The 23,862-nt window shown below is 44.2% G+C and overlaps 2 protein-coding genes across 5 annotated transcripts; one reads left to right on the top strand and one right to left on the bottom strand.

Moving 5' to 3' along the window:
* The first annotated feature begins 4,581 nt into the window (after positions 1-4,581).
* Positions 4,582-6,445, top strand: LOC108700415 (E3 ubiquitin-protein ligase TRIM7). The gene has a single exon (XM_018233579.2). The coding sequence runs from the start codon at positions 4,721-4,723 to the stop codon at positions 6,275-6,277; it is 1,557 nt and encodes a 518-aa protein (XP_018089068.1). The 5' UTR covers positions 4,582-4,720; the 3' UTR covers positions 6,278-6,445.
* A 2,477-nt stretch (positions 6,446-8,922) lies between these two features.
* On the bottom strand, positions 8,923-23,836 carry LOC495222 (uncharacterized). Of its 4 annotated transcripts, none has more exons than XM_018232067.2 (6): positions 23,688-23,836; positions 15,874-16,809; positions 12,585-12,743; positions 11,796-11,950; positions 11,531-11,756; positions 8,923-9,882 (listed from the first exon to the last, which is right to left on the bottom strand). In XM_018232067.2, exons 2-6 carry the CDS (start codon positions 16,777-16,779, stop codon positions 9,721-9,723), a joined length of 1,608 nt encoding a protein of 535 aa, XP_018087556.1. In that variant the 5' UTR covers positions 16,780-16,809; positions 23,688-23,836; the 3' UTR covers positions 8,923-9,720.
* Positions 23,837-23,862: the final 26 nt, after the last annotated feature.

Genomic DNA, 23,862 nt, shown 5'->3' with positions numbered 1-23,862 from the left:
TTACTTTGCATTCCCTCAAAAATTGTGCCCAAAGGGGACCCTTAATCCAAGCAGGGGAGTAATTGCCCATTTCCTGGGTCACAGAATGACTCAGAGCTATCCCAGCGTTTGCCACTGGATGGCAGTGTGTTCTGATATGTGGCTCTATGGGGTTTTTTTTTTGCCAGACTCAGAGGCTTCTGACAGTGGGGCTCATTTATAAACAATGGGCAAATTTGCTCCTGGGCAATAACCTATGGCAACCAATCAGATGATTGCTTTCAGTGTTCAACCTGCAGCTGACTGAAAAGAGCTAGTGACTGATTGGTTGCTATGGGTTACTGCCCAAGTGCAAACTTGCCCAGTGTTTATAAATGAGCCCCAGTGACTCTCCTAAGTAAAGTAGAGACATCTGTGGAGCCATCTGAGTGAGGACTAGTGAGGAGTAACTAGATCTTGTAATAGTCTCTAGGAGAGCCAGTCAGGCTTAGGGTTACCTGTACTGAGCAGCTTTGAGCTCAACCAAGAAGTGAATGAAGAGATTAGGGGGTAAATTTATCAAAGAGTGAAGTTGCGCCACTAGAGTGAAATTCCGCAGCTACCAATTCATTTCTATGGGATTTTGAAAGGCGGATTTATCAATGGGTGAAAGTGAAAGTTCACCCTTTGATGAATACACCTTTAAAAATCCCATAGAAATGAATTGAGAGCTGCGGAATTTCACTCTAGTGGCGCAACTTCACTCTTTGATAAATATACCCCTAGATCTCAAGGTCATTGTGTCCTAGTCAGGGAATCCGGAGAACCAGAGACAGGTAATAGGGACTGAGATAGATCCCCCGAGGTAAGTGTCCTCTGAGGAAACAGGAGAAACTCAGGACAGATGGATATTCCTCTCTTAAACACTATTACAGGGAAGACTCAGCAATTGATCTGTGAGTTTAGTTAATCATACAACTTATATATATATAAATACTCTGTATGTATCGCATTGCTGCTCTCCCATGTGGATCTCTAATAATCACTGTATGGCTACTGGAATTGTATAATTAAAGGGCAGTACATCTGTTTGTGCAATAAGAGTGCAATTAATTGGGCTTTGTGTTGAATATGATGTTTTCTGTAGAAAATGAAGATTTCACTGGAGAGCTAATTTAGTGACAGTGAAGACGTTTATTCAAGATGCATTTAGCACTACATGTTTCGGACCTCTAGGGTCCTTCTTCTGGTCCAGTTATGATGTTTTCTGTTATTTCTTGTGCTAAACTGAGAAATTGAGGTTCCCTGCTTTTAATGAGTCAGCAATTGCGCAGTTGCTCTTTAAAGCAAATCAGACAGTGTTGTGACATGTGACATCCAATTCTTTAGCAGTGGCACGGGGGGGTCATAAATGGTGCGTATGGAGCCACCTCAGCGGGGGTGATCCTGGGGCTGCCCGCCCTGCTGCCCCAAGTTAACACATCAGCGTTCTAGCTGGTCAAAGGGGGGCAGCATCACTAGTGCAATGTAGTGATGGGGTGCTTCACTGAAAATTCACCAAGGGGCCGATTCACTAAATTCGAGTGAAAACTTTGAATTTCGAAGTATTTTTTGGGCTACTTCGACCATTGAATGGGCTACTTCGACCTTCGACTACGACTTCGAATCGAAGGATTCGAACTAAAAATCGTTCGACTATTCGACCATTCGATAGTCGAAGTACTGTCTCTTTAAAAAAAACTTCGACCCCCTACTTCGCCATCTAAAAGCTACCGAACTCAATGTTAGCCTATGGGGAAGGTCCCCATAGGCTTTCCTAAGTTTTTTTGATCGAAGGATATTCCTTCGATCGTTGGATTAAAATCCTTCGAATCGTTCGATTCAACGGATTTAATCGTTCGATCGAAGGAATAATCCTTTGATCGTACGATCGCAGTATTTATGCTAAATCCTTCGACTTCGATATTCGAAGTCGATGGATTTTAATTCCTAGTCGAATATCGAGGGTTAATTAACCCTCGGTATTCCACCCATAGTGAATCAGCCCCCAAATGTCGAAAATTTGGCGAACTGCAATTTGATCAACAAAAAAAAAATTTTTTGATACCCATTAGGGTCTATGGGCGTCATTTTCGCTGGAATACTTGCCGAAAAATTTTGCACTAGTGGAGCCAAATTTCCGGGTTACAACAGAAATGTATCTTTTTGAGTTACAAGAAGCGGCTTTTTGCTTCCCCTTGTAACTGGCCACTCGCCTTGCCCTGAACCTCAGTACTGATTACTTTTTCAATGAAAAATACTGCACCTGAATTTTGCTTTTTTTTTTTTATAATTTCCTATACGTCTTCTGCAAAAAACTGGGTGCAGCTTAGAATGTGAAGGTATTCAGTATACAGAGTGGGGGGTTAACTCACGATAAGACCTGTAAGAAAAGCACTCTATAAAAAACCAGGAACACATGAAACTGATTTTTGCTTCTGTGCAGAACAAAACAAAATTCCCTAACCCAAAATAAATAGCATTACCATGTGATTTGTGCTTCTGAGTAGGGTAAAACAGAATAGGGTGATCTGTGGGTGCTTTCTATTGGGCTGTCCTTACTTGGTGTCCAGATCAAATGGGAAGTTAGTTTCATTATGAGTCATTTATGTGCTTCTCTTCCTTGGATTTAGGTTTGGGGGAGATATAAGGGAAGGTTGGGCTTCTCTTCTCCTGCAGTGTTTTAAGGCTGTGTGAGCTGTCGTATAGGAGCAGAGTGTTGGCTCAGCTTTTACTTGGGTGGGGAGATCTGTGGTGCTCCAGACTGGGAGTATAGTTTATGCTGGAACAGAAGAGATACAGGGAGAGGAATTATTGTGGAAACACATAAGAGCCCCACCACCAAATTCTCTCCTAACCCCCTGTAATCAGAAACCAGCATAGAGCCCAGTATGCCCAGTAGCTGGAAGAGTTCCACATCTATGGCCCAGAGCAGGAAAATCCTGTTGGGATTGATCCATCACATTGAGAAGTTGTGCAACATGGCAGATCCACTCACTACCGGAACCAGAATCACATGGAGATGAATTTTTGGAGCTGAATTTGGAGATTATGAGACCCCAGAGAGACATTTAGATGTGGAAATGATCTCAGACACATTGTCTCCCCCGGGGCTTTGTTCCTATGTTCAGGTCACTGTGCAAAGAGCATCCATCACCTTCTCCTGAAAGTAGAGAAATTACTGCTGCTTCTCTGTTGTTGCTCAAACTCAGAGACTCAACCCCATGGACACATCACTGGCTGCATTGGGCAGCACTGTATTCATGAGAGGCAGTGAATGGGGGTCCAGTAGTGGATAAATATGTGGGTCGCTGGCTGTGGCTTGCAGGTCAGGTCAGGTTTGGGTCTTATAAATTGCTTCTGAGCAGGACTGTAGCTCATACATCCTCGATACTTGTATTGTTTTATGAAACAGCTGCAGTTCCCGTTCCCAAGAAATTGTGCATTATACAGTATTGTCTAGCCAGGAGCAGATTCATACACAGGCTCCCCTAGTCCATAGTCTATATAGCCCAGTCTGATCAGGAGCCCATCAAACCTTTTTCAATTATTTTTTCTATTTTCTTTTAATATTTCTTTTTATTTGTGATGCTGGGTCCGGTCGAGTCCACCTGCTGGAAGTAGAAACAGTAACATTAAGCTAGAAGGGGGCCCTGTGTGCATGTAGCCTAGGGGCCACAGGTCATTAACCCACCACTGTCTCTAGCAGATTAAAGGACCAGTAACATCAAAAAAAAAATTCATTAGTATACATAGAAAAAAAACACCAAGACAAATTAAACTTATTAAGAAATAACTTACCTAAACTCTGCTTTCGCTCCTCTTCAGAAAAGGCGACACAGCAATGACATACCTCCCAACATTTTGGAAATAAAAAGAGGGACAAAAAAGTCGGTGCGCAGAGCACCAAGGATTTTTTTTTAACCACGCCCATCTTTGTGGCCAAACCCCCTAATTACCATGTTCATTATACAAAATTTGGCAGGTTATAAAGTTTGAACATATTTCTGTGGTTTTTTTTTCTGTGAGTCTTATTTCTCCCAAGGGACCTGTTATCTTATGTTATTACAATTACTTATTATGCTTATCTCAAAATGGTTACAAAAGTATCTTGTCTGCAACTGTGGCTGTTCTGGGCTCTCTGCCGAAAGACAATTAAGTTAGAAACATTGTTTCTTTTTCTGCCTGTTCAGTGCAGCCAAAATCGCGACTTTTCCAGTACAAATGAGGGACTGCGGGTTGAGCTGTCAAAATAGGGACTGTCCCTCTGAAAACGGGACAGTAGGGAGGTATCCATTGTGCGGCGCTTGATTTCTCCTCCCTGGCCTACAGTATATCTGCTATAAGGAAGGCAGGGAGGAGAAATCAAGCGCTGCACAATGGATCACCCGATTGCTTTCTGAAGAGGAGCGCAAGCAGAGTTATTTCTTAAAAAAGATTTTGCATTTTTAAAGTTTCATTTGTCTTGGTGGTTTTTTTATGCGACTAACATTTTTTTTTTAAATATATATAACCTGTTCTTAAGTTAAGTACCTAAGAGTGAAGGGGTTAAGCTGATGTGCAGTGTTGACGTAGAGCTCTGCAAACAGAGACTTTTGTTCAGTGATGAATGATGAAACCCAACCCATTATTTTTATCATGATTTCCTATGAAGCCTACAGCAGCACAACGCAGGAGTTCAACATCACGAGTCTCCTCTAAACTTTAGTTCATTGTTCAAGCAATGTCAAGTGATAGTCTTAGGGCAGAGCTAACCTGCGGAGCCTGCTGCGAGATCTATACCGACCCTGTTACCCTGCCTTGCGGCCATAGCTACTGCCGGGCGTGTATTGAGAAAACATGGAACTGGCAGAAGGGGATAGAGGAAGATTCTTCCTGCCCAGAATGCCGACAGACATACAAGAGACACCCTGAACTGAACCGGAACCTGAGGTTGCACAACATAGCAGAGCGATTCCGTCCGACTAACCCAGAGCAGGAATGTTCTGGGATCTTCTGCTCTTACTGTGACTCCTCTGTACCTGCTGCTAAATCCTGTCTCTACTGTGAGACTTCTCTGTGTGATTATCATGTGCGGGAGCACAACAAGTCAGAGGAACATGTCTTAGCTGACCCCAGAGCTTCCTTGGGCCACAGAAAATGCTCCTTACACATGGAACTGCTGACATATTACTGCACTGAAGATGGTGCCTATATCTGTGCATCTGGCCGACAGAGTGAAGAGCACAGGGAACACAAGGTGGAGACGGTCAATGAGGCCTCTAGGAAAAAGAAGGAAAAATTAAGTAGTATTCTTCTTAAATTGTCCCTGTCGATGAAAGAGACTGAGATACGGACTCTGAGGCTGAAGGAGCTCGGGAGAGAAGTGGCAGAAAAAGCAGCTGGTGAGACAGAGAGAGTCACTGCCCTGTTTAGAGACATCAGGGAACAGCTGGAAGCCCTAGAGAAGCGACTCCTGAGGGACATCTCCAGGCAAACAGAAAACATTTTACCCCGAGTTTCCGAACAAATCCAACAGCTGGAGATAAAGAAGGATGAGCTGTCCAGGAAGATCCATCACATTGAGAAGTTGTGCAACATGGCAGATCCACTCACTGTCCTACAGGAACCGGAATCACATGGAGATGATTTTTTTGGGGCTGAATTTGGAGATTATGAGACCCCAGAGAGACATCTAGATGTGGAAATGATCTCAGACACATTACTCTCGGGGTTATCTCTTATAGTCACTGGAATAAAGGAATGGTGGCTCTATGGGCAGGAGGCTACGGGTCTGATACTAGATATAAGCACAGCGGCCAATGATATATTTATATCACCAGATCTGAAAATTGCATCTTTTTCAAAAGCCAAGTTGTATTGGCCAAGAACATCAGAAAGATTTTGGAAATCTCAGGCTTTGAGCTGCAGGAGCTTTTCTTCAGGCCGATGTTACTGGGATCTTGAGGGCAGCAGAGAGTGGGCAGTAGGGGTGGCCTATTCCAGTATAGAAAGGCATGGAAATCAGTCCTGGATTGGGTTTAATGACAAGTCCTGGGGTTTATGTGTATGGAACAATAGTTATTCAGTGAGACATAATAGTGAAGTTACTGATTTATCTTATGTTCCTTCCTGTGGGATCATTAGGATCTCCCTGGACTATGAAATTGGTCTGTTGTCCTTTTATGAGCTGAGTGAGCCAATCAGACACTTATACACCTTCTCTGCCAAATTCACTGAGCCCCTCCATGCGGCATTCTGGGTAGGCATTGATAATGCTTGGGTGAGGATAATCAGCTGAGGGTGCAAGATTCTTGGAATTCAACTCAGAGCAGCATCTCTATGTAAAAGGGAAAGTTGAGTAATTCCATGTTGCATTATATTTATTGTCGAAAGAGAAGCAAAAGCAATGTTGAAAAGAATAATACAAAAGTAGTTGTCAGGAGAAAGAAAGAGGCTGATGTTCTTCTGCATAGGAAAGATGTGAGAAAGGTTTCCAATTTTATTCCTAAGCAGAAGAACATCAGCCTCTTTCTTTCTCCTGACAACTTCCTTGACTACTTGCTGGTCAGACTGGTGGGAAACTGACCAGCAGGTGGCGCTGTTGTAACAAAATTCATTCACATTAACAGTACATGTATCCCATAATATCTTGGAATGAGAAAAAAATAAATAATGAATGTATATTGAAAAAATAATTAGATTAGCCCCCTCATCAATTTTACATTCACTTATTTTAAAAGTTTACTTAGTCTTTAAGTATACCAGCAGCATCACTATAAACATATACTGTACTTTTCACTTTAATCAAAATATTACAAAAATGTCACAGCCTGTATAACAAACAGTTGAAGGCATAGAGTCACAAACATCAGTGTTGAATAGATAACATTAAGGACCTGGACACACGCATTTTTCGGTGCGGAAATTTGGCACACTTTTTAAAAAAGTCGACCGCCACGTTAATACGCTAACCTAGTGTGCCATTGCCGAAGCTTGAAACCCTTATCGTATTTACACAGTGATCAGCATTTTTAAAATCCGCACCACTTTTCCGCGTGGTAAAACGGCATGTGTGCCCAGGCACTAAGGGTCCATTTATTAAGCCTCAATATTTTCTGGTTCAGTTTTAAATAGGGATGCACCGACTCCAGGATTCGGTTTGGGATTAGGCCAGGATTCGGCCTTTTTCAGCAGGATTCAGATTCGGCCGAATCCTTCTGCCCGGCCGAACCAAATTCGAATCCTAATTTGCATATGTATAAATAGGTTGGTATGTGTGTGTGTGTGTGTGTGTGTGTGTGTATATATATATATATGCTGTGGGTTTTGTTTGGAGTGATTGAACGTTAGGTTGAAGCCTAACTACAGTAAGTAAAGCTGTACCCTGTCGGTGCTCCAGGTGCCAACTGCCTTATGCTCCGTTGGAAAGTTATCCCTCAAAGGGGCGGTACGTGACGTCAAAAGGGGCGGGCGTGATGTCAAAGGGGGCGGGGTCACGCAACGGAGACCCACGGACGCTAGAAGAGCCAAAAAAAAAAGGTAAGTTGCAGGGGATTGGGGGCAGGCTGAGGGCTCCTTTTGATCGTATTACAAATTTACCGGCAGCTACACTGCCGGTAAATTTGTAATACCGGCCCCGGCCTTGGCAGGTATTTTACCGGCTAGGTAAAATCCCTTCTGTGGCTCCTTGCAGTTTAATGTGGAGGGCAGAAGCTAGTGGTTGCTGGTGAGACTTTCAGGTCTAAAAAATATGGACGATTGACTGAATGCAGCCAAGTAGCTTAGAGTCCCACCAGATTACCTATTTCATCCCCAGTACCAGAAAGTAGATTGTGTGCCTCATACAAACTAAAAGAAATACTTCTGGGCTGTAAGGTAGGCACCACCCTGCACCCCTAACCGAGGCTACTGCCCAACTAAAACAACCAGCAGCCCTCCATGTAGCAGCAGCAGCGTTCCCAGAAAGAAGTAAAGCGCTAGGAGTGACGCACAGCTTGAATTCAGATTTGCCACTTGCTATCCCAGCGAAGCCAAATATTTACAGTATGTGAGAGTCCTGCGCACGAGCGACTAGCACACCACTTTAAGTTGCTACACGTCTATTGCTGTTAGATTTGCCCCTCGATAATGCGTGTGGCCCCGGGGCCATTCAGGAATCACTGGCAGCCCACCAAAGAGCTTGCCGTGGCCATTGAGAATCGGGCAGTCAAATCTTCAAAATACTACAACGCTCTCACGCTCAACTAAATGCTCCGTGTCAATGAATCGCTGGCGCTCGCAGCTCTTCTGTAGAGCTTGGCTGGCGCTTCAAGCAGTAGTGGAACTAGCGGATGGGGTCGCGACCCAGAAGAGGAGTTATAACGTTTGAATGCCTGATTTTCAATGGCCCCGCGAGCTGTGTGGAATGCTGCCAGTGAGTCCTGAATGGCGCCGGGGCCACACGCAATATCGAGGGGCGAATCTAACTTGCTCGCTCCTTTGCTGTCTGCTCATACTCGCAGGACCGGATTTACGTAGTAGGTGCCCCTAGGCCCACTGCCGTTCGTTGCCCCTGTCCCCTCCCCTTTAGTGTGCAAATTTCCATCCTCAATGGGGATTGGCGCATGGGAAAATTAAAAAATGATTGTATCTCTAGAACATCCCCAGTGTTTTTGAACCAATGTGGGTGTGGTTGGGCATCATGCCGCCCCCGTAAAATCCTGCCGCCCAAGGCCCGGGCCTAGGTGGCCTTTCCACAAATCCGGGCCTGCATACTCGTGAGAAGGACCCAGACGTGATTGACGTGGCACCAAGATTAGACTGAGAACCAGAGCCTCCCCCTATGCACGCCCAGTCCTTTTCATTGGCTGCTGCTCGCAGAAGAAAAAGACCAGGGACAGGGAGATGGCCGACGGAGCTACATAAGAAACACAAAGATAACAGAAAAACTGGACACAAAAGGTGTATGAGACACAACGTTTTAATCAATTTTATTACAAAACCAATTGATTGAGCCTTTGTTGAAAAATATGGTATATGTCCCCTTTAATAAGCACTTTTATCAAAATGAATATCAAAACCCCAATTCATCCATAAGAATCAGGTATAAGGTGCTTTCTTGGTGCTCACCCACCTAGTGCTCCACCGACACCAAACCAAACCCTGGGTTCTCTTACTCTGGGTGCTCTTGGTCTTCTAAGGGTGTTCAGCCCACCCAGTATCTCTCTATGTGTCTCACTATCCCAGGCCCTGTTTCTGTGGTTCTGCATTGTTTTGAATGGTCCTGTTTTTTGCAAAACAATCCTGAACTGCATTCTTGGAAGTGGAGGAGCTTAGTGTAAAATGGGCAACATTTTTGGCAGATATATTGGCATCTTCACCATCAGAAAACCTGCACCCCCCCTCTCCCAGGAGGTTCCCTCTCTGGTCTGATTTCATGCTGAGCCCTGCTTCTAATTTCCAATCCCATACAGACCTCCATGTCTCCAGAGATTACCCCAATGGGCCACACCAACATTTGTCTAGCTAGAGGTACTCCAGGGCATGGAGCTGCTATTAGCCCAGCTCTGCTACAGAAAAACTCAAGCTCCCAGGAGAAGCCCAGCTAAGTGTTGTAAGTCCAGATGACAACCTCGACCTCTGCTGGGGAGCGACTATCTAGGGACTGTTAGATGGGTCCCAGCCAGCACTCTCTCTGCCAGATCTCATACTGAAAGCAAGTAGGGCCACTGAAGACAGTCTCTCTGATAAAAGAGACAGAATTCATCTAAATAAAGACTCAAAATTCAGGAGAAAATTTTGAAAACCAAATGATGATGATGATGATGATGATGATGATGATGATGATGACGACGACGACGATGATGAAGATAATGATAACGTTGATAAATCCATATCGGAAGTGTCGATATTGAAAAGGGTATCCTGGTAATAGAGATACAAAGAAAGTAAGTGAATCACAAAATAGTAGAAACATAGAAGCATAACAGTGACCTGCACGTGTTCTATAATGGCACAGCAATCCTGCTATGGGATCCGTTATTCAGAAACCCATTATCCAGAAAGCTCTGAATTATAGAAAAGCGATCTCCCATAGACTCCATTTAATCCAAGTAATCCAAATTATTAAAAATGATTACCTTTTTCCCTGTAATAATAAAACAGTAGCTTGTAGCTTGATATAATTGATCCTTATTGGAAGGAAAACCAGCCTATTGGGTATCTATGATTTTCTAGTAGGTGTGGAGATATGGAGATCCAAATTACAGAAAGATCCATTATCCGGTAAACTCCAGGTCCCAAGCATTCTGGATAACAGATCCCATACCTGTATTATTATTATTATTGCCTTTTATTTCTCCTCCTATTCATATTCCAGTCTCTCACTCACACCACTGACTGGTTGCCATTGGAAACTAGACACTAGCAACTCGATAGCCGCTGAAATTTCAAAATGGAGAGCTGCTGAACACAAATGAAAATCATTCACAAAATAAAAAAAAAGACTAAAGTGTTAAAGATCTTAGGATATCAGTGTCTGCATCATTCTTACAGTTCCATCATGAGATCTACCCTCACTTGCTCTGTGAATTCATATTAATTATGCTTTTAAATGCCCCATTGGATGTCGGGAATAATAAATCATGTCTATCTATATGTCAAGATAAAACAATCGATAATTCCATTTTTCACACATAAATTCATCAGCCTCAGGTATTTCACGTCAGCAGAACAAAACTATTTTCTTGTGTGTTCTTTCCTGGATTTCCATCTACACAGTCAGATGGGTCTCTAGGCTTTCAACTCCAAATAAACCTAAACCTAAACTTATGCAGTTCCTTGTGGTCCATGATCAAATAGGAACTTGAGTTTTTTTTTCTATAATAATTACATTAAATTGGAAACAGTTTCCCAGTCTATAGCAAAGATGACTAAATTTTAGCCAGTCATATAGATGAGCTGCTCATTGGGCAAGTTTTCCAAACAAGAGACGTGTGTGAAGGACAGTGTCGGATCTTGGCCCAACGGGGCTGCCACAACAAGGGCCTACACACACCTACCCTGGGCCCCCCATGTGCCAACTCCACTGGCCCCACACGCCAGACTCAACCCTCCTCTGTCCACATCCCCCCAAACCCTCCATCAAATACAAGCTTTTCCACTGCATTTCTTCTATCAACTGGGGCTGGGGGAGGTCAGGGAGCGATATTTTCAGGCTGGCAGAGACGTGGGTCTTGGCCTGGTGCACAGCAGGTTTTTTCACGTGGTCCCGCCGGCCCAGTCCCACCCTGGTGATGAATCATAAAAGAGGTCTATGCAGGCCTGTTGGGGAAGGACTACCAATGAGGTTCTGTACCAATGGAATTTTCAAACCCGCCAATAGATAACTAGAAATGTTCACTCAGATATCTGTTGGTGAGGTTGTCGGGAAGGGCCCATACATGGGTAGATAAGCTGTGACTCAATCTGTAGGTGTCCAATTGGCATCTTAAATCTGCCCCTGTATGGCCAACTTAATTTATTAGTTTCTCTTTTAACTCTGAGCAATAGTGCTATTTTCTTCCTCACTTACCTCCGCTTTGGTGGTTTCCTCCTTTGCGAAGCTCGGAATCAATAGCCTCTTTTCTGGTGCCCCTTCTAAGCTGTCGAGGAGTGGTGAGCAGCTTTTAGGAAATACGGATTGGACCGCAACACACTTTAGTGTGGGTGATGCACTTGTCTGTCCTTCAGTCTTGCGGTCAGGGGGTGCTCTCATCTTACTGAATAGACTGTGTAGCCTTTCTCTCTGCCCCATGACTCTCTCTCTGCCCCATGACTTTCTCTCTGCCCCATGACTCTCTGCCTCTTTTCCAACATAGTCTTGGAAGAATGTAGAACTTCTTAATTCTTCCATTGGTAATGGCGTCAATGCAAATGAAGAGAACCCCCTGTTAGAGTGTTCATGGACTTTCTCTCCAGGAACATGAACTCGTGGTTGAACCCGCAGTGGAACCTGTTGGATGACTAGGCAGTTAATGTTTTGCACTCCATGTCAGTAGAGTAATTATTTGGAAATCCAAATCTTTAGGTAATTTCTTATCCTCCTTACACACATTGTCATCAATGTTTTTCTGATCCCACTGGAACATATTTAACCTTAAATAACTACATTTGGTGGACAGGTATAGGGGAATTGTGGTTGATGTGATTGGGCAGGAGGTGGAGAAGGATGTGTGGGGCCCTAGTAGTTAAAAATAGAGGGGAGGTTAGAGCTCCTTTAATTGTTCAACCACGGGAAGAAATTCTTTTGCTGAAACAGTGTAGAATTGTAAATGGATATGTACCCTGCTCCAAATTAACTTGATTTCTCAGAAGACTAGACAGGATAACTTGAGATTTGTCCTTTAAACTGTGGTGTTTTTTTGTGAAAACAACTTAAATTAAGGTGCAAAATGAATAAATGTCAAACTTTCTTGTCAGAAGGAGGTCCAGTGTACTGCCCGGGGTCAATAAACCATTATCCCATTTACCTCAGTTATAGTGGTTTCCATTGGAAAGCTCCCACTCCATTGACTCGCCACTCCTAATTGGTGGGGCATTTCTCTGAAAACCAAGGAAAATGGCTCTGGTGTGCCTGATGCACTTACCCGTCCTTCAGTCTCCTGGTCAGAGCGTGTTGTTCTCTTCAAGGGCCATTCTCTGTGCCTCAAACCCCTTTTCGCTGCCTTCACTGAAGGGAACCCAACAGCTTTGACAGAGTGTTCAGGGACATTCTTTCCCACAACATCATGAACTTGTGGTCGAACCTTTTGGACAGGGGGACAGTAAAAGTTTTGGTTTTGTTACAATGTCCACTAAGCAAATATTTGGGATTTTAAACCAATATTTAGCATACTCCTTATTATAGTAATTGGTACCTCACAGACTTTCCAGGTCGTACCATGAGAATTAGTGAAATGTTGTCTGATGCCTGGGGGGGGGCTTAGAATGTAAGTAGTCCAGGTGTCAAAAAATCTACTAGTTTGAGTTGCTTTATTTAGAGATGCCTCCATCCAATCCATGTGAAACAAAAAGTGTAGTTTCACTAGGTTCATGGACGGTGGAGTAGTGGAGAGCCATTCCTGTAATATGGCTTTTCTAGTTGCTGCGGCCAGTCTTTCATCTAACTCCCTATTGGCCCTAGAGACTTATTGGTTAGTGAGTGCTAATACTGATATACTTCCAGTCAAAATGAGTTAATAATTGGGTAAAGTGAGATACAGTGCATCAGAGAAGCTTCTGAGCATCTTAGGCATGCTGACTTGCTTAGGAGAGCTGTTTTGAACCTCCGTAGTGGGGTTAAGTAAGAGTCGTGTAGGAGTTGTAGGGCCATAATCTGGTATTGGCTAGAGGGCATTATTCCCATGGAGCGAGAGTAGAGTTTGATAATGTCAGATATGGTGACAGTTGAGGTGATGTCTATGTTCCAAATAGGGTACCACCAGTGGAAGGGTCTAGGTCCGTTCTGAGTAGGGATGTCGCGGACTGTTCGCCCGCGAACTAGTTCGCGTGAACATCGACTGTTTGCGTCCGCCAAATGTTCGCGAACGTCGCGCGACGTTCGCCAGTTTGGGTTCGACTTAGCTGGCGCTTATTTTTGCCATTTCTCCCCCATACCAGCAGATACATGGCAGCCAATCAGGAAGCTCTCCCTCCTGGACCACCCCCACACCCCCTGGACCACTCCCCTTCCATATATAAACTGAAGCCCTGCAGCGTTTTTTCATTCTGCCTGTGTGTGCTTGGAAGAGCTAGTGTAGGGAGAGAGCTGTTAGTGATTTGAGGGACAGTTGATAGTAAGTTTGCTGGCTAGTAATCTACTTGATACTGCTCTGTATTGTAGGGACAGAACTCTGCAGGGATTTGAGGGACAGTGAGTTTAGGTTAGTTAGCTTTGCTGGCTAGTAATCTACCTTCTACTGCAGTGCTCTGTGTGTAGCTGCTGTGGGCACTGATCTCTTCTGATCTCATCTGCTGACTGCTGCCTGTAACCCAATAGTCCTTGTAAGGACTGCTTTTATTTTCTTTTTTGTTTTTTTTACTTTGCTACTATAAGAGCCCAGTGCTATTAGTCGAGCTGTGTTGGGGAGTGGGACTGGTGTGCTGCTCCTCCTAGTAGTTCACCACTACCAGCACCAACCAGAGTCAAAATTGTTACAAAGTATCTTATTTGCACCTGTTGGCTGTTCTGAGCTCTCTGCCAAAAGCTAATTAAAGGAGAAGGAAACACCCAGGGCGCAAAACCCCTCCCCCTCCCCTGTGTTGCCCCCCCTCCCTCCTCCCCACTGGCCTACCTGTCCCCCTGGGCAAATGCCCCTAACTTGTTACTCACCCCTCTGCGCAGGTCCTGTCCACGGAGTTCACAGTCGCCATCTTCTCCCACGCGCGTCTTCTTCCTGCTCTGACCGGCGTCTTCTGGCGCATGCGCAGTAGGAACAGGTACCGGTACAGCTCTACTGCGCATGCGCCGAATGTCACGAAGTGAAATCGGAAAACTTCGTGACATTCGGCGCATGCGCAGTAGAGCTGTACCGGTAACTGTTCCTACTGCGCATGCGCCAGAAGACACCGGTCAGAGCAGGAAGAAGACGCGCGTGGGAGAAGATGGCGACTGTGAACTCCGTGGACAGGACCTGCGCAGAGGGGTGAGTAACAAGTTAGGGGCATTTGCCCAGGGGGACAGGTAGGCCAGTGGGGAGGAGGGAGGGGGGGCAACACAGGGGAGGGGGAGGGGTTTTGCGCCCTGGGGGTTTCCTTCTCCTTTAAGTTAGAAACTGTTTTTTTTCTGGCTGTTCAGTGCAGAGAAAAGAGGGACTTTCCAGTACAAAAGAGGGACAGGGGGTTGAGTGGTCAAAAGAGGGACAGTTGGGAGGTATGCAAGTGCCACCTAGCTGTGTGAGCTTTTTCACATTCTGTCTAAATAACAATAATAATTCTGTGTCGGTAAACATCACCTGAGTGATGTTTTTACAGCAGCAATAATATATTCCGTATCCACTACTGTATACGTTGCCCTTGCAGGCATTGTTTGCCCAGTCTTTAACCAAGTGCCACCTAGCTGTGTGAGCTTTTTCACATTCCGTGTCCAGAAACATCACCTGAGTGACGTAGTGTGATTTCTGCCCTTTACAGCACAAAACGCAGCGCTGTGTCAACAATGTATTTTTCAGATACATTTTTGCCCTTGATCCCCCTCTGGCATGCCACTGTCCAGGTCGTTGCACCCTTTAAACAACTTTAAAATCATTTTTCTGGCCAGAAATGTCTTTTCTAGATGTTAAAGTTCGCCTTCCCATTGAAGTCTATGGGGTTCGCGACGTTCGCGAACCGTTCGCATTTTTGACGCAAGTTCGCGAATATGTTCGCGAACATTTTTTCCGACGTTCGCTACATCCCTAGTTCTGAGTTCATGGATGTATGAGGTGGAATGTGAGGTTTTGACTCCCTTCCATGTATGGTTTAGGGGTTAGAGAAGTTCTAATATTTTGTCCTATGCAAACCATCTCTTGCATAGTGGGAGGCTTGTAGAAAGTAAATTCCACTTTTTGCATACATTTTAGTGCTTTTCACTTGTATATTTGATTGATCCCTCACACTGGTAAAGTCTGGGCACCATTGCCTTATACAAACCCATACCTTTTATTATCTGAAATTTACACTGACCCACAATGCTCCTTATTCTGTTGTAGCTCACCCTATGCACCAATCCCCCAATTCACTGACCTCTACTTTTCCCTGAGGGCAAATTGCTCCTGCATAAAACCTGATTAACACTCCATGTGCTTTGTAAGTAGTGCCATTGCATTAGTGGTATCATGGGTGTGAAGAAGCAATTTCATCATTTACTGATCAATAAGTTATTTCCAGCAGTCTTTATATCCAGAACATGTGTCTCACCTGGTGTCCATGGATCTTCTCTTTTACATCGTCCACAATCTCATCTAATCCTGTGAGGAACTTCTGTGAGATTAAAGTCCATAGATCGGGTACATTTTGATCTTCCCTCTCTGTCCTTTGACTGTGTGCCATGGAGTATGGATACATTCCCCAGAAAGGATCCCATACTTTTGGCTGCTGCATTGGATCACAACGTTTGAGGGAAATGTTCTCATTATACCTGGATATCTTTTTCAGGAGTCTCTTCTCTAGGGCTTCCAGCTGTTTCCTGATGTCCCTCAACAGGGCAGTGACTCTCTCTGTCTCATCGGCTGCTTTTTCTGCCACTTCTCTCCTGCGCTTCTTCAGACTCTGCTGCCGTCTCTTCATCTCACTGAGCAGCTCCACCTTGTGGCCCCGGTGGTCCCCAGCCAGCCAGCAGGATGCACAGATACGGGTCCCATCTTTAGTGCAGTTAAACTCCAGGTTCCTCCCATGTATGAAGCATGTTCCTCTCTCCTGTGGTTTCACTGGATCAATTAAAATGTGTTTATCAGACTTGCTGTGTTTTAATAAATGATGAGCACACAGAGAAGCCTCACACAGCAGACAAGATTTAGCAGCAGGTACAGAGGAGTCACAGTAGGTGCAGAAGATCCCAGCACCCACCTGCTCTGGTCGTGTAGGACGGAATTGCTCTGTTATGCTCTGCAGCCTCCGGTTTCTGTTCAGTTCAGGGCGTCTTCTGTATCTGTGACGGCATTCAGGGCAGGAAGGATCTTCCTCTATCCCCAACTGCCAGTCCCATGTTCCCTCAATACAGTCCCGGCAGAAGTTATGGCCACACGGCAGAGTTACAGGCTCTGTATAAATCTCCCGGCACACGGAGCAGGTTAACTCAGATCTCAGATCAGCAAATGCCATCATTAAATATGGAAATATAAGTGATTCGGCTCTCTGAAAAAGAAACAAATTGGGAGTTTGTTATTCGCAGTATCAAGAGACCATATTTTACTATGTGACTGCTATGATATAAGGATCTGTAGAACTATGGCCTCTCCAATGCCTCCCATTTGATTACTTGAGATTGAAAGAAGCAGGATGAGCTCAGCTGTAAAGTAGCACAGGCATCGGATGAACAAGTTCAAGAAATACTTCTGCCAGGGAACCAAAATCAAGTTCAAATCAAATAACAGGACTCAGAGTAATCAAATATCCAAGAAAATACACAGTGTCAGGGCAGGCAGCGATCCAGAAGAGCAGACAAACAGTGCAACACTTAATGGTGACCAAAAGCTGATCTCTTTACAAAAAACATAGGTTATTGGCATCCAAGTCATCATGTGTTCAGTTTCACACCAATGTACAGAGATGAGCATGGACTGATGGACCTATGACATTGCCCCCTCCAAAGCATGGCCTCTGGATGTGTATGGGTCCTGGTTTCTCCTGGTGAGCCTTATGGAACAATCTTGTTAATTAAAGTGCATGTACATTGCATAAGGGGTTCCCAGGAATTCTCTTTGGGTGGACAACCCTTCCAAGTGCACAATATACCTCTATCTATGGAGTATAGAATCCTGGATTTCAAATGTTTAAGCTCCTTGAACATAGGATCAGAAGGTGGAGAAGATCGCCCAGGCTTGAAGCATGGTCTTGATGGAAACATAGATGGTCTTAAACTGCTCGAACTGAAACCACATTGGGAAGACATAACAGTATGGAAACAATAGTAGTGGCAAAGAAGGAATCTGTTAAATTAAATAATGTAGAAAGCTATAATATGTGAATTCCACCAAAGGAAGCATATTGCACCAATTACCTAGGGTTTCATTAGTTCTCTCTGTCTCCCATTGATTTCTGGATGGAATGCTGTAGAAACAGAACATTTAATCTTTAAGGCTGGGCACTGCATCTTCCAAAACTTAGAAGAAAACTCCACTCCACTATCCAAGATAATGTCATTGGGAAGTCAATGAAGACATGGCAGTACAACAAAATGTGCTATTTTTAGATGAAAAACCCTTATTGGACAACATTCAATAGAGAACATTCCGAGATTCCGAGATATCTGTGATATGGAAATTAAAAGAGGAAAAGAAAAGAGCCCATCTGGCTTTTCAAGATGTCATCCTCTTGGCTGCGCAGTGGTATTTTAAATTCTGGTGGTCATAATAGATAACAATTGGATGAATAGATGAACGGATGTTTCTAACAGGTACAACAATTGTTCAAATGTCCGAAACATTGGAATTCTTTTCAGAAGTCAACTTTTTAGAAAAGAAAGCACCAGGATGAAAACATTTTTTTGGATCCTAAACTTAGGGACAAGAAAAAGATCAGAGACCCCAGCGTTGGAGAAATAAGCAGGGGCAGTTTGTGAGGCATTTACTTCAAGCACAACATTTAATGAAGAATCGGGGTGTTTAAGAATAGGAGCTGAAATAAAGGATTCCTTTAGTTTGCCAAAATCTGATTGGGTTTGAGAAGTCCAACAGAAGCATCTTGTAGAACTTTGAGAAAATGAGAGCTATTGTCTTGGAAACTTTCTTTATTACTTTTCTGTATATGTTAACAAATCCTACAAATCAGTATATATGAATAAATGATTTCATATTCATGTTTATCCAGTTTATACATAGTTTTTTCATATGATTAATGTTCTTGCATGGATGCTGAAAAAAAAAAAATCAAAATATTGCTGAGTTGGACCATTAGAAATTTATCAAAGAGGTTCATAAAAATGTCATCTGGGAAATGTTGAAATGTGGCAGGTGCATTGCATAAACCAAAAGGCATTACTCAATCTGTGGCCTTCAACTCATCTGCTTCCCTTATTCTCACTCTCAACATTGTATTGCTCCCAATAAACCACGTTTAGAGAAAATCTTCCCCAGGCCCTGCAAGCAAATAACAACCAGTCATAAGAAACACATAACTATGGGCATAGGTCATACTAACTGGCCCCAGTCATCAGTTTCACCTTGTGTTTGCAATAGTGCAAGCTAGAATGCTATATTTATTCTGTAGAATGTTTTACCATACCTGAGTAAAAAGCTCTAGAAACTCTGTTTGTTTAGGATAGGAGCTGCAGTATTAATGTGGTGTGACATCACTTCCTGTCTGAGTCTCTCCCTGGGCTCAGATTACAGCAGGGAGGGAGGAGGGGGGCGGGGGAAGAGGAACAAACTGAGCATGCTCAAGCCCAGGGCAATGAGGTTTAAGCTGAAAACAGGAAGTCTGATACAGAAGCCCATGAGTACACAATAGAAGGAAAAAAATGTGATGTTTCTTTTGACAGGGGACTCAGATCAGCATTACTTTGGGGGTTTATTGGTATATTTAGATGGACCTTTCTGATAAGGCTTACTTAATTTTAACCTTTCCTTCTCCTTTAAAGTGGCCATACACTAACTAATACCCTTCGTTATCCAACCCATAGGATGACGGGCAGAAGGGAAAATTGCCATATGAGAGCCTGCACACAGTATCCATTGTTTCATTTGTTTGATGTCCATGGTTCAAAGATATTGGTCATGTTTATCCACTTAACATGCATGTACTTTACATGTATATCCAGCTTTACATGAAAGGGGCAAGGGAGGAGCAAATGGCACGGACGGGATGGACTAAGGAGATACTGGTACATGGTGGGAAACATTTGCACATTAGTGCAAGTAAATGACCCCCATTAACTCTGTCATGGACAGCAGAGACCAGAGGCTGAAGGAGCTTCATGTAACCTTTACACAACTTACTGTAGCATTTCAATTAGTGCAATCTGGTCTGGCAATCTGGCTATTTGGGCGAATGGCCAATTTATTGTGGACCAGGGAAGCTGGGAGCCGCCGAAGGGAGCTGATGCCGCTGAAAAGAGCTTGAAGCCAATGAAAGGAACCAAAGAAGAAGCTGCAGAGAAGAATGAAGAAGAAGCTGTCACCAAGGAGGAAGAAGACCAACTGCCAAATTTTAAAAGTACTGAACACCATTGGTCCTTTTTTTTTTTTACTCTCTTGCCACCAATGTATTTTTTTCAACTTGTATGGGGGACTCTAGCCACCAATGTTTTAACTCAGGGGAGCTGGCTACCAATATTTTTTTTTAATTTTATAGGGGGACCATGACCAGTGAATGTAATTGCAATTAGCAGCAATTAGTCCACCCCTTTCTGGATCTGTGTAGAGCACAGGCAGGAATTTCTATTCGTCTATGTGAGTTGTGCGGCGCTGCCATGCTACTTTCTCTCGCAAAAAAGAAAAAAAGTGAAATATCTTTCAGTTGAATAATCCTGGAGCGGGGCAGGAGATTTCGTTTAGCCAGTATCAAGGCAGCGTCGCCTCTATCATCTGGGTTTGTGTATGTCATGCTAGGCACCGTTTGTACAGATATCGACCAACTGCAATAAATCTAAATATACAATATAAAACAAGAATTTTCACAATATGTTTAATCTGACCTTCACAGTCCAATGTACCTGCATTAACCCTTTACTTACCTGCTGTGTTCTGTTCTAGGTGAGCCGATCTTGTGCTTGAACTACACAGGTTACCCCCTGGCAAGTGCGGCAAAAGTATGGGAAGTATGGGGCCTGGACCTGCCGCATCTCCATACCCCCCATATATCCCCACTTTTTATAGTGCTTCCCACTATCCCGGATTCTTCTGTAAAAATTAGCTAATGCAGCTAATCCACTATTTTAGGATTTGGCCAAATCAATCCTGAATTCTTTGTACAAGATTCAGCCGAATACCAAACCAAACCCTAATCTGCATTTATAAATAAGGGAAATGAGGGGGAAAGAGAACTGCGCACTGAGCGGTTAACATTTTTTTTACTTTCATGTTTGTGTGACGAAAAGTCATGTGATTTTTTTGGCTTTGGATTTGGTTCAGCCAGGTACTTGGAATCAGCAGAATCCTGCTGAAAAAGGCCAAATTTTGGCTGAATCTGAAACCGAATCCTGGATTTGGCGCATCCCTATTTTTAAGGATTCGGATTCAGTTTGATAAGGCACAAGGATTTGGTTGAATTGGAATCCTGATGAAAAAGGTGAAATCCTGGCTGAATACTGAACTGAATCCTGGATTTGGTGAATCCATAGTAAAAACTTTGCTCTTTGGCTCTTCCTGGAAGTGCTCTATGGCTCTTCCTGGCGGTTTTCTTTGGTTCTTCCCAGCGGTTTTCTTTGGCTCTTCCCGGAGGTGCTCTTTGGCTCTTCCCGGTGGTTTTCTTTGGCTCTTCCCAGCGGTTTTCTTTGGCTCTTCCCGGCAGTGCTCTTTGGCTCTTCCCGGTGGTTTTGTTTGGCTCTTCCCAGCGGTGCTCTTTGGCTCTTCCCAGCGGTGCTCTTTGGCTCTTCCCAGCGGTTTTCTTTGGCTCTTCCCGGTGGTTTTCTTTGGCTCTTCCTGGTGGTGCTCTATGGCTCTTCCTGGCGGTTTTCTTTGGTTCTTCCCAGCGGTTTTCTTTGGCTCTTCCCGGAGGTGCTCTTTGGCTCTTCCCGGTGGTTTTCTTTGGCTCTTCCCAGCGGTTTTCTTTGGCTCTTCCCGGCGGTGCTCTTTGGCTCTTCCCGGTGGTTTTGTTTGGCTCTTCCCAGCGGTTTTCTTTGGCTCTTCCCGGCAGTGCTCTTTGGCTCTTCCCGGTGGTTTTGTTTGGTTCTTCCCAGCGGTGCTCTTTGGCTCTTCCCAGCGGTGCTCTTTGGCTCTTCCCAGCGGTTTTCTTTGGCTCTTCCCGGTGGTTTTCTTTGGCTCTTCCTGGTGGTGCTCTATGGCTCTTCCTGGCGGTTTTCTTTGGTTCTTCCCAGCGGTTTTCTTTGGCTCTTCCCGGAGGTGCTCTTTGGCTCTTCCCGGTGGTTTTCTTTGGCTCTTCCCAGCGGTTTTCTTTGGCTCTTCCCGGCGGTGCTCTTTGGCTCTTCCCGGTGGTTTTGTTTGGCTCTTCCCAGTGGTTTTCTTTGGCTCTTCCCGGTGGTTTTCTTTGGCTCTTCCTGGCGGTTTTCTTTGGTTCTTCCCAGCGGTTTTCTTTGGCTCTTCCCGGGGGTTTTCTTTGGCTCTTCCAGGTGGTTTTCTTTGGCTCTTCCCGACGGTGCTCTTTGGCTCTTCCTTGAGGTGATCTTCTGCTCTTTCTGATAGTTTGGTCTTAGGCTGTACTTAGTGTGGTCTCTGGCTCTTCTTGCCGTGATCTTTGCCTTTTTCCGACAATCTCTGACACCATGAACAAAATGCTATAACCCAGCAGTGCAGCTTGTATACAGTTTGTAGAAAAACGCAGCCAGGAGTGCGTCGCCAATAAGGCGAGTTGAGAAACGAAAAGGTCAGCAGATATCACGGCGCTGCGAAATATGCTGGCGCTATAGAACTAAATGTTAATAATATGCCGCTCCTGGTTACTTTATTGTCCATTTTCCGGCAGGGACGGCAGCAGCACCAGGTACAGGAATGTAATGAGATAAAAAGAAACCCTATTATATTATCTGTAACATGATCTAAAGTGCAAATGTAATTAAAATACAATAATACAGTCCAAAGGGATTTTCTGCTATCATTTCCCCCAACCAGCTGAGCTTACAATTAAAGGTGCTTTTGGCAGAAAATAATTTCCTATAGATTTGATCCTATTGTGACTGTTAGAAATATGATTTCGTCTGGGTGATAAAGTGCTGGCGCTTTAATTAAAAAAATCATCCGATTAACGAGACTAAATTCCACTTTTTCGTTTAAAGAAACGAAGGGAATTCTTGTGCCACACGGAGTCTTTTTAAATGTAGAACCTGGGGCCAATAGGACCACTGACCACCAGTGTGTGTTTTGGTTTTAAAACTCTAGGCTGCCGGTGTGGGGGGGGGGCTGATACCGAAAATCTTGTGTTGATTTTAGCGCCACTTTTGTAAGTGAGGCTCCGTGTGTTTCACTGCTGCAAAGTCATGGGGGGGAGGGGTTGAGTGGGGAAAGGGTTAATGAAGTACAGACAACTCAGAAGTAGAAGAAGTAGAGTCACAGGCGGTGCCACTTGGAAACCAGCCAATGAAAACCCTTCTCTAAGGGGCCCAACCATTCAGCTCGTCACTCCTATACTGGCCACAACTTTACAGCAAAACAAGCTGCGGGGGGGGGGCACTGGGCAGTGTTTGTGCAACAGAGGAGGGAACGTTCTGACAGTTTGGACCTTTCCTCCAATCACATTTGGCCAACTGTCACGTTCACTTGCACTAAATGTAGAGAAAGTTCTTGCACCCAGAATCGCTTCTTCTTTGTGTCTGTCTCTGAGTGGCACCTTCATTGCTCAATAGACTAACCCAGAGGGGCCCCAGTACTGACTCCCAGCTGACTGCTCCCCTCCCGGGCCCTACATTTGGGACTTCCATTATTAACTGCCAGGGCCCAATATCATGTAAACCTCCCAACATTTTGGAAGTAAAAAGAGGAACAAAAAATTTTTTCCCGCACGTAGCGCAACAATTTTCTTGACCACACCCCTTTCTGTAGCCACACCCCCTAATTACCATGTTTGTTTTACAAAATTTGGCAGGTTATGAAAGTTTGAAAATATTTCTCCTTATCTAAACTGTGTTTTTGTGTCTCAAAATTGTTACAAAGTATCTTATTTGCACCTGTTAGCTGTTCTGGGCTCTCTGCTAAAAGCCAATTAAGTGAGAAACTTTGTTTCTTTTTCTGGCTGTTCAGTGCAGAGAAAAGAGGGACTTTCCAGTACAAATGAGGGACTGCGGGTTGAGCTGTCAAAAGAGGGACTGTCCCTCCGAAAAAGGCACAGTTGGTAGGTATGTATCATGTACCAGACTTGCCCCCCAACTTCCTTAATACCCCCCCCATTACACCCAGACTGACCTCAGGCTCCTATTGGGATGACGTGAACTTCATCGGGGAGATGTAACAATCAGCAGCAGCAACTGCGTCACTGAGATCCGCTGTAAAGAGGAAGTGGGTGGGAGTCGAGTCATTTTAAAAGTAATTGCTAAGGAGGGGTTAAAACCAAAACGGAAAAGAAAGCCAGTAAGTGAGA

This window comes from Xenopus laevis, chromosome 8S, assembly GCF_017654675.1.
Source record: "Xenopus laevis strain J_2021 chromosome 8S, Xenopus_laevis_v10.1, whole genome shotgun sequence".
Taxonomy (NCBI): domain Eukaryota; kingdom Metazoa; phylum Chordata; class Amphibia; order Anura; family Pipidae; genus Xenopus; species Xenopus laevis.
This window is presented reverse-complemented; position numbering and strand designations above follow the sequence as displayed.